Source organism: Peromyscus maniculatus, chromosome 16, assembly GCF_049852395.1.
Source record: "Peromyscus maniculatus bairdii isolate BWxNUB_F1_BW_parent chromosome 16, HU_Pman_BW_mat_3.1, whole genome shotgun sequence".
Classification (NCBI taxonomy): Eukaryota; Metazoa; Chordata; class Mammalia; order Rodentia; family Cricetidae; genus Peromyscus; species Peromyscus maniculatus.
The window spans coordinates 26,894,191-26,907,077 of record NC_134867.1 but is presented as its reverse complement, the minus strand read 5'-3'; the positions used below and the strand labels follow the sequence as shown (position 1 = coordinate 26,907,077).

The following is a 12,887-nucleotide window of genomic DNA, read 5'->3' as shown; positions in this document are numbered from 1 at the left end:
ATGGAACCCAGCAGTGTGTTGGCTTCCCAAGCCTCCAAGGTGATGCGTCGGTGGAGTTTGCAAACACGTCCTGTCCCGGGTTCACCTGAACCCCCCCACCCCAGCTGAGTTACAGCACGTCCTCATGCAATACACCTGGTCAATGCAAATAGAGACTGTTGATTTTACACGCCGACGGAAGTTTGGGAAATTATTTTGGCAAGGAAGCCAGACTCCCCAAACTATGTTTGATATGTATTCTGTGTTCTTTCTTTTCATGAGAATGCAGTCTCTTTAAAATAAAGCCAATAACTTTAGTTTATAAGGCATGGGGTTTATGTGGAGAAGACCACACCTTTGAGAAACACTAACCTCATAAAAGAGGGGAGCCGGAGCACCTTGAAGCTGTGCTGTGTTAAAAGATCCTGCAAAATACTATACTTTAGCTGAGTTTACTGGGGGAAGGTGGATGTTTTAGGTAGAGAGCCAAATTTTTCCTAGGTTATCTTGGCCCCTTTAATAATCAATTGCCTTAACTTGTGTATCTAGCACAGCATTCTCATGACTAACAGGGTAACTTAGAATACATCACTAGGCTTAATTACTCTTTAGATTCCTACATTCCTAAAATTAAGAATACTACATCTAAATGCTATAGATTTACCTACTTGGGTTTACACTCTTTCTACCACAAACATGATTGGTAAATGTATTGATTTATTGCTTTCTTCATTCTGTACTATATAATTTTCTATAACCTATTCCATGCCGCAACAAACACTTAGAGAAAATTGAATCTGTGTTCCTGGCCTGGGAGCACACCTATTTGGTTCAGAATACATTATTCCTATATTCTCGCCAGGTAATTTTACCAAAGTGTTTTACAAATAAATTTTCCATCAGAGAAAAACGTTATTTTACATTTATATAATTTAGTGATTGTATCTCATGAAAAGGGTTTTTTAATGAACACTAACTCCCTTTTCAGATCCTGCCAGACTCCTCCCAGACTTGCTGTAGCTTCCAGGTGATTCCAGCAGGACAAGCTCCACAACGAATTTCAGGTGCAGACAGAGTGGCCTCTGCAGTTTCTCAGTCTGTGATCTAAAGAGTATAGGGGGAAGTCAACCAGGAAAAAGATCGTGAGCCTGAGATGGACATTACAAATTATCATTGGTAAGATAACAAGAGTGTGGAAGTTTTTAGAAAATGAGCAAATTGTAATACTAATGTTTGCTAATTCCTGTGGGGAGCCTACCGGACAGTTGATAGCCAACTGGAAGTTTTTATTCCAGCTGGCTGGGACTATACTCAGGTATTCGAGACTTAAGTATATCCCAGAGCATACTGAGCAAGAATCTCTTAAAGGCAAACACCATATCCTGGTATCTCACTTTGCAGCTGCAGGGGTAGGTTTAAGAGAACCTAAGTTAGCTGGGGCATCTTGGCCTTAGGTCCTAAAATAAAGTTGGGTAAGTTGCCACTGGGTTCTCCATTAAGGAGATCAATTTCCAGTTAACCTGAAATGGCCTCAGTGAGAAGACAAGATGGAAGAATCTCTGCACTGTCTTGCCCTGTCACACAAGCTTTGTTTTGTTTTGTTTTCAATTTCTAAGACATATTACAGGAAGCAGAGGCAGGCAGATGTCTGTGAGTTGGAGGCTTGGAGGTCTACAGAGTGAGTTCCAGGACAATCACAGCCAGACAGAGCCAGAGCTGTTACACAGAGAAACCTGGTCTCCAAACTCAAAAAGAAGACGAAGAAGGGGGGCGGGGGGAATAAGGACTTTCGTTTTTTTTTCTACTCAGTAGGAAGCTCAAGGCTTCAGTGTTCCACGTGTGGATATACCCTAAATGGAAGCCTGCATCTGTAGGTCTCCAGGCCCCAAGTGTTCATGTTCATCTGAACCAGGGAAAATGGAAGATAAATGCAAAAAAAATTCTGATGACTGACTGCCAGTGGTTGTTACAGTTTCATCTCTGTTGCCAAGATGAAACACTCAACTAAAAGAGTTCATGGAAGGTGTCTTAGTCATTGTTCTATTGCCGTGGATAGGCACCATGACCACAGCAACTCTTATAACAGAAAGCATTGAATTGGGACTGGCTTAAAGTTTCAGAGGTTTAGTCCATTCTCATCAGGATGGGGAGCATGGCAGCATATAGGTAGGCATGGTGCTAAAGAAGTAGCTGAGAGTTCTACATCTGAATATGAAGGCAATAGGAAGAGAGAGCCACTGGGCCTGGCTTGGGCTTTTGAAACCTCAAAGCCTACCCCAGTGACACATAGGTTCTAACAAGGCCACACCTCCTATTCATTTCAGATAGCGCCACTCGCTAAGCCTTATGAACCTATGGGGGCCATTCTTATTCAAACCACCACAGAAGGTAATGGTTTCTTTTATAGATCACAGCCCCACCATTAAGGGAAGTTAGAGCAGAAACTCAAGGTGGAGCTTGAAGCAGAAACTGAAGGAATGATACCAGCTCTCAGATAGATTCATAATTAGCTAGCTTTCTTTTCGAGCCCAGGCCAGTTGCCCAAGGAATGGGGTCACCTACAGAGGGCTGGGCCCTCTTCTATCTACCTATTAACAATCAAGACCCCACATCTATGTCTACAGGCCAATCTGATCTGGGCAGTCTCTCCACTGAGACTCTCTTCTCAGGTAAACCTAAGCTATGTCAAATTGACAGTTAATGCTAACTAATACAGTGGTCTATGACCAGATTTTACAAAACAGCTTTTAGCTTAGTTTATATATTTGAGAAATTGAAATTTCCCTTAATCTCTTGGTCAAATTGCTCTTGGTTATGGTAAATATCACCTTTTCTCTAACAATGTTGCAGGGAGGGGAGGGGGCACTGAAAAATTAGTATATCTATACATTATTAAGGGAAATAAAATTTGATTTGAAGAAAAATGAGTTCCAACTACTTTTAAAAATTTAAGAAATAGAAATATCTAGTAATACTAGTTCTATAAATATACATATGGTCTACCACTGCAGCTCTTGATTTTATTAACCCATTGTGATGTTATTTCCTATTCAGGCCACCCAAACACTTTTCTATTCTTTAGTGTTTTGGAAATTAATACCAATAGGCTCTGTTTTAGCTATATTACAGTGAACTGAAGAAAAATCCCACCCTTAGTTCAGCAGGCCAGAGTCCATGCTTCCAAAGCAAGAGTCTGCAGCAGAGACAGTGGCTGTGTAGTATGAATCTTAAAAGTTCTTATTAATAAAATCAAACCTGAGCCGGGTACTGGGGTGAACACTGGAAGATCAGAGAGATAGAACAAGCCACAGCTATCTCACCTTGCCAATTCTTCAGCTGGTCCTGTTTCCTCAGACTGGAAGCCTCTGAGTCCTCATCCAGAATGAATCCCAGCTGAAGTATCCTGCTTCAAAGCCTGAAAGCTTAACCAGCCGAATGCTTAACCAGCCACATGCTTAACCAGCCAAATGCTTAACCAGCCAAATGCTTAACTAGCCAAATGCTTCTAGTTTCTCATCCTCACGCCTTATATATCTTTCTGCTTTCTACCACCACTCTCTGGGATTAAAGGCTGGCTTTCTGGGATTAAAGGTGTGAGTCACCATGCTTGGCTGTTTCCAACGTGGCCTTGAACTAACAGAGATCCCAGATGGATTTCTGCCTCTGGAATGCTAGGATTAAAGGTGTGTGCTATCACTGCCTAACTAGTGGCTTTTCTGTTCTCTGACCCCAGATAAGTTTATTAAGTTACACAATATTTTGGGGAACACAATACCACCACAGTACTGATGTAGAATGAACACCTTCTCAAAGTCCTGCTGTAGGCTCTTTAGGACCAGTGACTTTAGATAATCTTTGACAGTAATAATTTTTCATTTAAATGTTTAATTTTGTATTTTCGTGCTCTATATTAAAGTACATGAGTACCTAGAGACACAGCTCAATGCTTAAGGGCACTTATTCTCTTCCAAAGAACCAGAGTTTGGTTCCCCACACCCAAGTCTGGTGGCTTACAACTACTCTAGCTCCAGGAAATCTGACACCCTCTTCTGGCCTCTGTAGAAACCCACATACATATACCTCCATGCAGGTGGTGTGAGCATGCGCACACGCGCACACACACACACACAAATTATAAAGTATTTTAAACTGCACATTGAGAATTCTTAATATAGAAATTGGAAATTCAAAATGCTCCAAAGTCCCAAACTGACATGACACCACCAAGGGGTGATTCCATACCTGAGCTTACATTGCAGAAGCTAGTCAAAATTCAAGTGGGTTGAAATATTTTACAAAATTACCTTCAAGTATGTGAAGAAGGTGCATATGAAACATAAATGAAATTTATGTTTAGATCATATTTCTAAGATATCTTGTTATGTACACGTATATCCTAAAATCCAAAACACTTTTTGTCCCAAGCATTTTGGGTAAAGAATATTGAGCCAGTCTTACAGCAATCCCGTAACAGCATCACTGCAGTGAACCATATAAAGAACATTTCCTCACATTTTATATTTTGACCTTGAGTTCACTTATAAAAATGTAATGAAACCGCAAGATTGCATTAAAATAAGCATTACATATTTCCCCCCCAAAAAAATTTTACTACGACCCTCCGAATAAACACCCCAGCCCCATAGACACTTATACACTAAAGCTGATAGATGAAAGGTTGCCTAAGGAACAAGCAGGAGAATAAAATCTTGCAGTTTTGTTTTGGAAAGAAACTGAGCCAAGATGCTGAGTTCCAAGAGGATGTAAAGGGAGACAGGGCAGCTTGCCATTCTCAGTATTATTTAGTAGTCATGAGAACTTAGCCAGGCAACTGTAATCCTTGTTTTACTTCATCGGTGTAATACGTACAACATTCCCTGCCTTGTTTTATATCATGTGTTGAGAAAATGACCAAAGAGCATTTTACAAGTAACAAAATGTCGTCACATTTGTTTGTACGTACATCACCAATGCAAACCAGCTACAAAAGATATTTGGTTTGGTTTGGTCAAGTCCACTGCCATCATCCCTTCTACCCAACCCCAGGAAAAAGAGGAATTTGAACATTCTCATGGATTCTCTGTATTTACTTCCTTTTTACAATTCTTGATTTAGTCAAGTTCAGTGTAGTGAGGTGTTTGGAGATTCATGCTAAGAATGGAGGATGGAAATCAACTTCCTTTTCCTAATTGCCTTACTCAAAAACTTTGATAAATGACATTGTGATTGCATGGCACTGGATTATATTTATTTTTTATCACATTTTGAAGCTTCTCATTTTCTTTCTTTGGACTGTTTTTTAACAGCAGAAGGTCATTTTTGTAGTCCAAGTCACTGTGGACAACTTTCTTAGGGTCCTGACCAGATTTATTGATTCAAGTTTTGTCATCAAAGCCACAAAAACATGGCATCTCCACATTTTCTGTGTCACCCAGTTATTTTATGAATGAATATTTTATACAAGGCAATACTTTTCCAGTGTCAGTTTATGCTATAAGAAAGGCTATTTTATTGAAAACTCTCCAATAGACAGTTCCTAGACAGACTGATGACATTAAAAACAACAATCAACTTTTTATGTGTCTATACTTTTTATTCCAATTGGGTTTATATTCCAAAGAAAATCATAAGAAGTATTCCCATCTTTATAAAAAGTTATTATAAAATTGTAGCAAATTACAAAACAGGGACCTTTGCGTATCAAAATTCTATGAGTTGCTTTGAGTAGCGTATCTTTACATTATAATTTTCTGCCTCCACACCAAAGACAACCATCTAATGAGTGGGCAGTGCTATAGTAGCTGGCCATCTCTGAAACTCCAGCAAAGCGAACTTCCAAAGAACCACCGTCTCCTCTACGCCTTTTCATAACAGCGCACAGCAACAGTGTCACCAATGGTCAGAGTCTGAAATCATCAAAAGAGAATTGAATCTTTTTACCCAGGAGTATTCATGGCTGAAGTTTTATCATGGATATGATTTCCATATTAAGCATGAAGAACAAAGGCATTTACAACTGTTAAATGTTGCATACACTTTTTGTTTCCTAACCAACCAAACCAAAAAAAAAAAAAAAAAAACCAAAAAACAAAAAACAAAACAACAAAAAAAAAAAAAAAAAAAAAAAAAAACCACACAAGTTCAATGAGTGAAACACACATGCTCATGTTATTCAGGTTTCTGAAAATAAAAAGGGGGCAGAAACTGACTCTGCAATTGAAATTACGTTAAAAAAATCCCTTTGTGTTACATTATTAAGGGAACTAGAACAAACTGGATGCAAGGAAGGTGGTGTCTCACTGTGGCCTCAACTATCAGTTTTGAAAGGGAATTCAATTTATGATAAGTTTTCATAATAGTTTTCAATCCATAATCTTGATTGATTTCTTCAGAAAATACAAACATCGGAGCCCATGGTATCTGGAATGATTTATTCTAAAATCAGCAACAACCCACCCTACAGTGCTCTCTCTACTTTGACTACCATGTTTAGCCCATGTGAATCTACCCCAGGTGGTATGTGGCAATGGTACTGAATGTTGATTCTCTAACTCTGAACTTGAAGAATTACTATGAAATCACTTTTAAATATTAAGGTGTATGCTCATGATTTTCAAGGATTGGCATGAGTCTCAGAATACAGCATGTCTTTGCTTTTATCTCCATTTCTGAATTCAGTCTTGCCTGATCACAGTCATAATTCCCAAAGGTGACCTTGCTCCAGCTTTCTATAGACAGGAAAGAAATGGAGGTGACATCATAAAAAAAAATTAGCTTTAGGATTGTTAGAAATGAATTCTTCCTTAGTTGATGATTCAAGAAAAAGCTCTGCTTTCTGCTCCCCCAACCTTACACATGTGAGAAGAAGTAAGTATATTTCAGTTCTGAGTAGCTCTGGCTGTGCTCTTAAAGAAGAGGGAAATCTGTTCTGTAACAGCAACAAAAAAGACACTCGTTGATCTTCCTTAGCAGGAGTTTGCAAAGGAACCCTCGACATCCCCAAGAGCAATGAGACAGCTTAACAATATCACTGTCATCTAAATCGCATTTCTATTTTTGAAATGGTCTCTATAGACAGCTGACCTGAGCTCCTGGGAGCTCAAGGTCTTTGGACCAACAGTTAGGAAGCCTGAATGGGACCAACCTAGACCCTCTGTGTGTGACAGTTGTGTAGCTTGGTCTCTTTGCAAGGCTCCTAGCAGTGGGATCAGGACCTGTCCCTAGAGCTTAGCTGGCTTTTGGGAACCTGTTCCCCATGCAGGATTATCTTGCCCAGCCTTGATGCAGGGGTTGGAGCTCAGTCCTGCCTCATCTTGATGTGCCTTGCTTTGCTCAAGCCCATGGGAGGCCTGCTCCTTTCTGAATGGAGATGGGGGGTGGTAGATGGGAGTCAGGGTGGTGGAAGGGAACAGGAGGAGAAGAGGGAGAGGAAACTGTGGTTGGTATGTAAAATAAATAAAAAATGTTAATAAAATATAAAATAAAATTTAAAAAATGGTCTCTATCAGTCTAGATGAAGGCTTAACTTCTGCTAGGGAAACTATTTATAAAATTATTTTTTCTATTTTATAACATTTACATGTCTAGCTATCATTGAACATATGTTTAAAATTCAACTGATTCGTTAAAAAAAAAACTTCAAGGAAGTAACATTAAACAGTTCTAGTAGAAATTAAAGTTTCACCTTTTGTTAAACTCTAAATTATTTGCACTGAGCTTTTATAAACTGGAATATCAAATGTTTAAAATGCTCTTATGACCATATCTAATAAGTAACTTCTCTGAGATTCATTTATTTTATGCTTTAATATCAGCAATCTTCATATCTTTCCTGAACAATATTTTTATATTTGAGTTTCAGGTGAAGGTTGGAGATGCATAATGATCCTATGATGACAATTCTTGACACACAGTTCTGGGTAAATGGATGTATTATTTTAAGAGTACATATAAGCCACTGAGGCAACAACTATTCCGATCTTTAATTCCTCCTGTTTTACATATTACTAAGGAACCTGGGCAGACACATGCTGTTATAAAAGAAAGAAGGGAGGGAGCCAAAGGAGAGAAACTTAGGAAGGGGAGGCGAGAGGAGAGGGAGAAAGAAAGAAGGGCAGAAGGGGGCATGGACAGAAAATGAAGAACTCTTCGGACTCACCACGATCATTTTGCCATCCTTGATTTCTCTTACACAATCTGTTTCTTTGCCATCCCATTTCTGAACATGAATAAGCTTGTCTCCATCCAACCGAACAACAGACTGAGACCAACAACAAAAATGTGGATGATTAACAGGTAGAAGACGATTTTGAATAGACATCGAATGACAGGACTTTTGGAGAGTGCCACAATTGAGTATATCACCAATAATTATTCCAGCAGTACTTCATCCTCTATTACTTTGAGATTCACTGTTATCCAAAAACGTGGTCAAATATAATTTGGCTGAAATGTATACAACCAGTTGCAAAAATGTTCTATATCCAAAATAAAAACACAAAACTACTCTTCCTGTTTAAGCAAAGCTTTAGTGTGAGACTGACTTGTTGGTCAATCTGAGGTGATCCAAGAGAGGAAATATGGCATAGTCTTTCTTTCAAATAAACCCTGTTCGATACTCTCTGGGTAAAGGTTGCTATAAAAAAAATGTTGGATCAGGGAAAAAGAGGCTGGTTGTTTGGCTGTGAAAATTACTTGGTGTCTAGGGTACAACTTGTGTACGCTGGAATGTTAACTCTAGTTCTCTCTCCCTGAACGTAAGTTCTGAAATCTTCCCCCTTTCTACCTCTAGGAAGCAGAGAGGTTGGGAGTCTTCATCCCTCCACATCTCCACCCCAGAAAGGTGGCTTCTTACCTTACAGTTCCTGTCATCGATGCTGGTTTCCTCAAACTCTTCCCCCAGCTGGAAACTGATCTCTGTGTTCTTGAATGTGCACTGGGTCCTGATCACCACTTTGCCACCCTCCTGACTGATTATCACCGTCGGTTTGGTCACATTTCCCACTTGCCTAGTGGCAAAGCCCACACCTGAAACAGCAAAAATGGCCAGAGCAGTCAAAAGCGACTTCCAAAACAGTTCATAAAGCAGAAATCTGCTTGCCGCCGCTCTGAGAATCCACAATTCTAAAGTGTAGGTTCCATTCAAACCTGATTAATGATTAGTGGGAGCCATGGAACAGCTGAGCACAGATAAAGGAATACTGAGCACAACCCACCACTGCCCACATTACAGAAGCTTCACGTTTTCCACAGAATATCAAACCGTCCTGTTATTTGGTCCAGGGCAAGAAGGTAAGAAGACGCCACATTAAAAATTCTTTTAAGTGGGCTATGTACAGTCCAGCATATTAGGACGATATGCTCAGCCTGTTTCACAGAAACCCAGGATCAAAACACAGTTTTAAAAAGAGGACAGCAAGTCTTATTTTTACCTACCCAGAGCCTTCATGTACTCATCAAAATTCTGACTGTCAGTCAGCTTCCAGGTGGCACAGAAAGCTTCCACCATCCTTGCCCTCGCGGTCAGCCGAAAAGAGGTAGGAGCTGGGGGAACTGGGGTCTTAACCACCACTGTGATTCACAAAACCCCTTTGCTCCTCAGCAGCAGCCCCTGCCTTCTTATTTGGAAACGAAGCAGGCAAAAAGCCAATTATTTGAATTGCTAACTTGTCCCTCTTTCCAGTAGGCTGTCGCGGGGGGAGGGGCTGGGCAGATGGCTCCAGTCCTCCTTTTGATTTGCTCAGGCCACTGGGTTAGCGGAGTAGGTCAAGATCCTCCCAGTCCACACACCACCGTCCTGATGCCTGAGAACACGCCATAGGAAGTCAGCGGGGCCTGAGAGCAGAGAACCGGAGAATGAGAGAGGGTTTTTTAGGTTCAGCGGAAAAAAACTTGGCAACTGCAGTCTCAAACTGGGAGGCAAGAAAAGAGAAGGACAATACGACATTCAAATTGATTTCCTTAACCAGCATGCTGGTTGCAAATGAAGACCCCCCTTAAAGAAAAACTCACTGAAATGCCAGATTTTTCAGACAAAGGGGTCTGAATGGTGTATTTAATTTTCTCTTATATTTACACGGAGAGCAAAATGCAGACCCGAATGGGCCAAACTGAAAAGACAGAGGGGATAGGTGAGAACGCAATCCCTAGATGCACTCTGTTTGACACCTACTCAGAGTATTAGTGATATATGATAGTCTGGCTCCCTCTCAACATGAACTCAGTGAATTTAAAGACCTTGTAGTTCTTTCTAAGAATGTAAGAACCAGACCGGAAAGGAAAAGGAACCTCAAAAAGTATGGTTAGGGTTCGCTAATGAGTTAGAGACACAAAGAGGAGAGTGTTTTCATTCACCTCTTTGAGTGGGCTATACAATCCATGGGGAAAGCTGGACAGAAGATCATTTAGTAAGATCTTAAAGGACATTTTGGTTTCCTGAGGCCACATCTACCAAAACACGGTGCTTGCCTAAGTGCGGAGACAGGAACTGGCTGGGGTGGTGGGAATGTGGAGAGCTTTGCCTATGGTTTGTCCCAGCTCAGTGCACCACAAGAATGGCAGAATTCCTAGAGGGTTCTCATGGAAGAGTTAGAGGGGGTCTGTGAATTTCCCCTTCACTTTGGATTCCCCCTGCTTTGTGGATGCAGGCCCCCAGAGAAACATCATTTTCTGCAGCTCAGAGAGAGAGCCAGGAGTCCCAGTAGATGTGTCCCATTCTACAACACATGTAGAAGGGCTCAGAACACAGCCTATTTCGATACTAGCTAGGTGACCGTGCATTACCCTTGTTTGTCATAAACACCTGAACTGCCTCTGTGCCTGTTTGCACAACGTATATGAGTGAACAATTCCACCAACGTGTTCAAATGAACAAACCAAAAATCTACCAATTGTTTCTAAGAGCCTACTCACCATCAGAAGGCCTGGCTCATTTGGCTTCCCCAGGGTTTGGCATCTTAATCCAAGCCACTCTTGGCTTTACCTGATTCTGTAGCAACAACTACCTCACTCTTCTTTCGACTTCTCCTGCAACCAAGCAACCTTTTCAAATACAAGTCTGCCTTTCCCTCACTACTAAGAACATTGATCATTTTTTTTTCATGTGCTTTTTTGTATTTTGCATTTTTTGGACAGTGACTATTTAAGTAATTTCCCTACTTCCAAGTTGATTTTTTTTCCTGTGGTGTTGTAGCCATTCTTTATATATTTTCAATAACTTAGTTGTTGGGTATGTGTTTTTTGCAAAAATCTCATATTTTTCTTCATTTTCTTGGTTAGAATAATTTTTTCCACCAATATGTCAAACTTTACTAAGTATGCATCTTAGGTATGTACAATTGAATATGTGTTAATTATACCACAGTGTAGTTATTTTTAAATTTTCAATGTGATCTTGTCCTCTTATTTAAGCCCTTCTGTACGTATTCTTGTTGTTCTCGAGTTAAAGACAGAAACGTAAAGCAGACCTGGCCCTGACATCTGAGGGAGTCAGGGTGAGCCAAACACGGAAGGTAGTGCATGTGTTATACACCTCAGCTTAGGGACTGAAATGTTTGTCCTTATGCATTTGGCCCTTCTATTTTTCAGACAAAGAATATGACAGACAGATGTGTTTATTCTGATTAAAAGTGCATAATAATGTAATTCTTTTGTGATTCATAAGAAGCACTTTGGGAATTTCATACTGATATGCAGAAGAGAATATAGTTATATGGATATCTATAGTAGAATTTTTGGGAGAGCCAATCTATTTTGTGATTACCTCAATCAACACACCTGAGAAAATTGGAAATATTCAGTATATAATATATTAACACTGAATAACTCCTGCTTGAAAGAGGAGTGTATTTGATGCTCTAAAGAGAAAGTCAGAGAGAAGAACCTGTGTTGTACGAAGGGAGATTCAACAAATACTTTTTCCCAAACTCCTTAAGCCTTGGAGTAATGTTTGACTCTGCTGGGGCTTTAATAATTTACATCCCCCATAAAATCAAGAAGGACAGATTGACCTTTTTCCTAGAGCTAATTCCTGTAAGTGTTAACTATTGACAGTGAGACCTCTAAACGTTCCCATGACTGGTAGGGCTGGTGATGGGGCTCAGTGGCAAAGTGTGTGTCCAAGGCCCTATTTTCAGCAAGCCAAGGGGGAATAAAGAAATCCATTATAAAGATCTACTTACTCTAAGTAGTAAACTGAAAAAGGAGGGAGGGGCTTGAAGAGGGGCCAGTCTCCACACAAGGCTGAGTCTCTTGGAGCCTGCTTTCTAATAGCCTTTCCCTTTGTAAGACAACAGAGTGTGGCCATAAATTTTCAGCATTGTCTTAAATTAAAAAAAAAAAAAAAAAAAAAGCTAACCAAGGTCATGACCAATGTGTCCTGTAAAATTCCCACAGGCAGTTGCTAAGGGAAATAAGCAACATTCAAGACCTTTTCATTATGAACTTACACAGAATCCTAATGGAACATCTTCAGAGATAAAATGAAATACGACTTGTGCTGATTGTACTGTCGAGGCACATCTCTCCTATAATTGGCAAGAGAGAAAAGACCAGATACCACCCTGCTTTTCTGAAATAGTGGCGCAGATACTCAAGGGGTTCACCTGTCCGTCTTACCTACACTTCCCAGGCCCACCTGCACAACCAAGAAGTTAAATTTGCTCTGTGCCTGAGTGCTTGGGGTAATTAAGATCCTAACCTGCAAGGGGCAGGGAGGGGCCTTAATGTAATTCTGGTAATTGGATTTGATGGGGAGGGGATGAAGCAGCGAAGAGAGAACCAGTGGGCCATCTGTCCCTTTGTGATGTGAAATTTGTGTTTTGTGGTGCGTGCAGAAAATACCTAGCCTGGACCAGAAAGGAACTGGAGCTCTAAGTGGTACAGCTTGAAGAGGTCAGGGAGAAACTTCC

The 12,887-nt window shown here is 40.3% G+C and overlaps 1 protein-coding gene across 1 annotated transcript; it reads right to left on the bottom strand.

Moving 5' to 3' along the window:
- Positions 1-5,551: 5,551 nt before the first annotated feature.
- On the bottom strand, positions 5,552-9,613 carry Fabp7 (fatty acid binding protein 7). The gene is made up of 4 exons (XM_006981261.3): positions 9,415-9,613; positions 8,834-9,006; positions 8,138-8,239; positions 5,552-5,885 (listed from the first exon to the last, which is right to left on the bottom strand). The coding sequence occupies exons 1-4, from the start codon at positions 9,485-9,487 to the stop codon at positions 5,835-5,837; spliced, it is 399 nt and encodes a 132-aa protein (XP_006981323.1). The 5' UTR covers positions 9,488-9,613; the 3' UTR covers positions 5,552-5,834.
- Between the last annotated feature and the right edge of the window lie 3,274 nt (positions 9,614-12,887).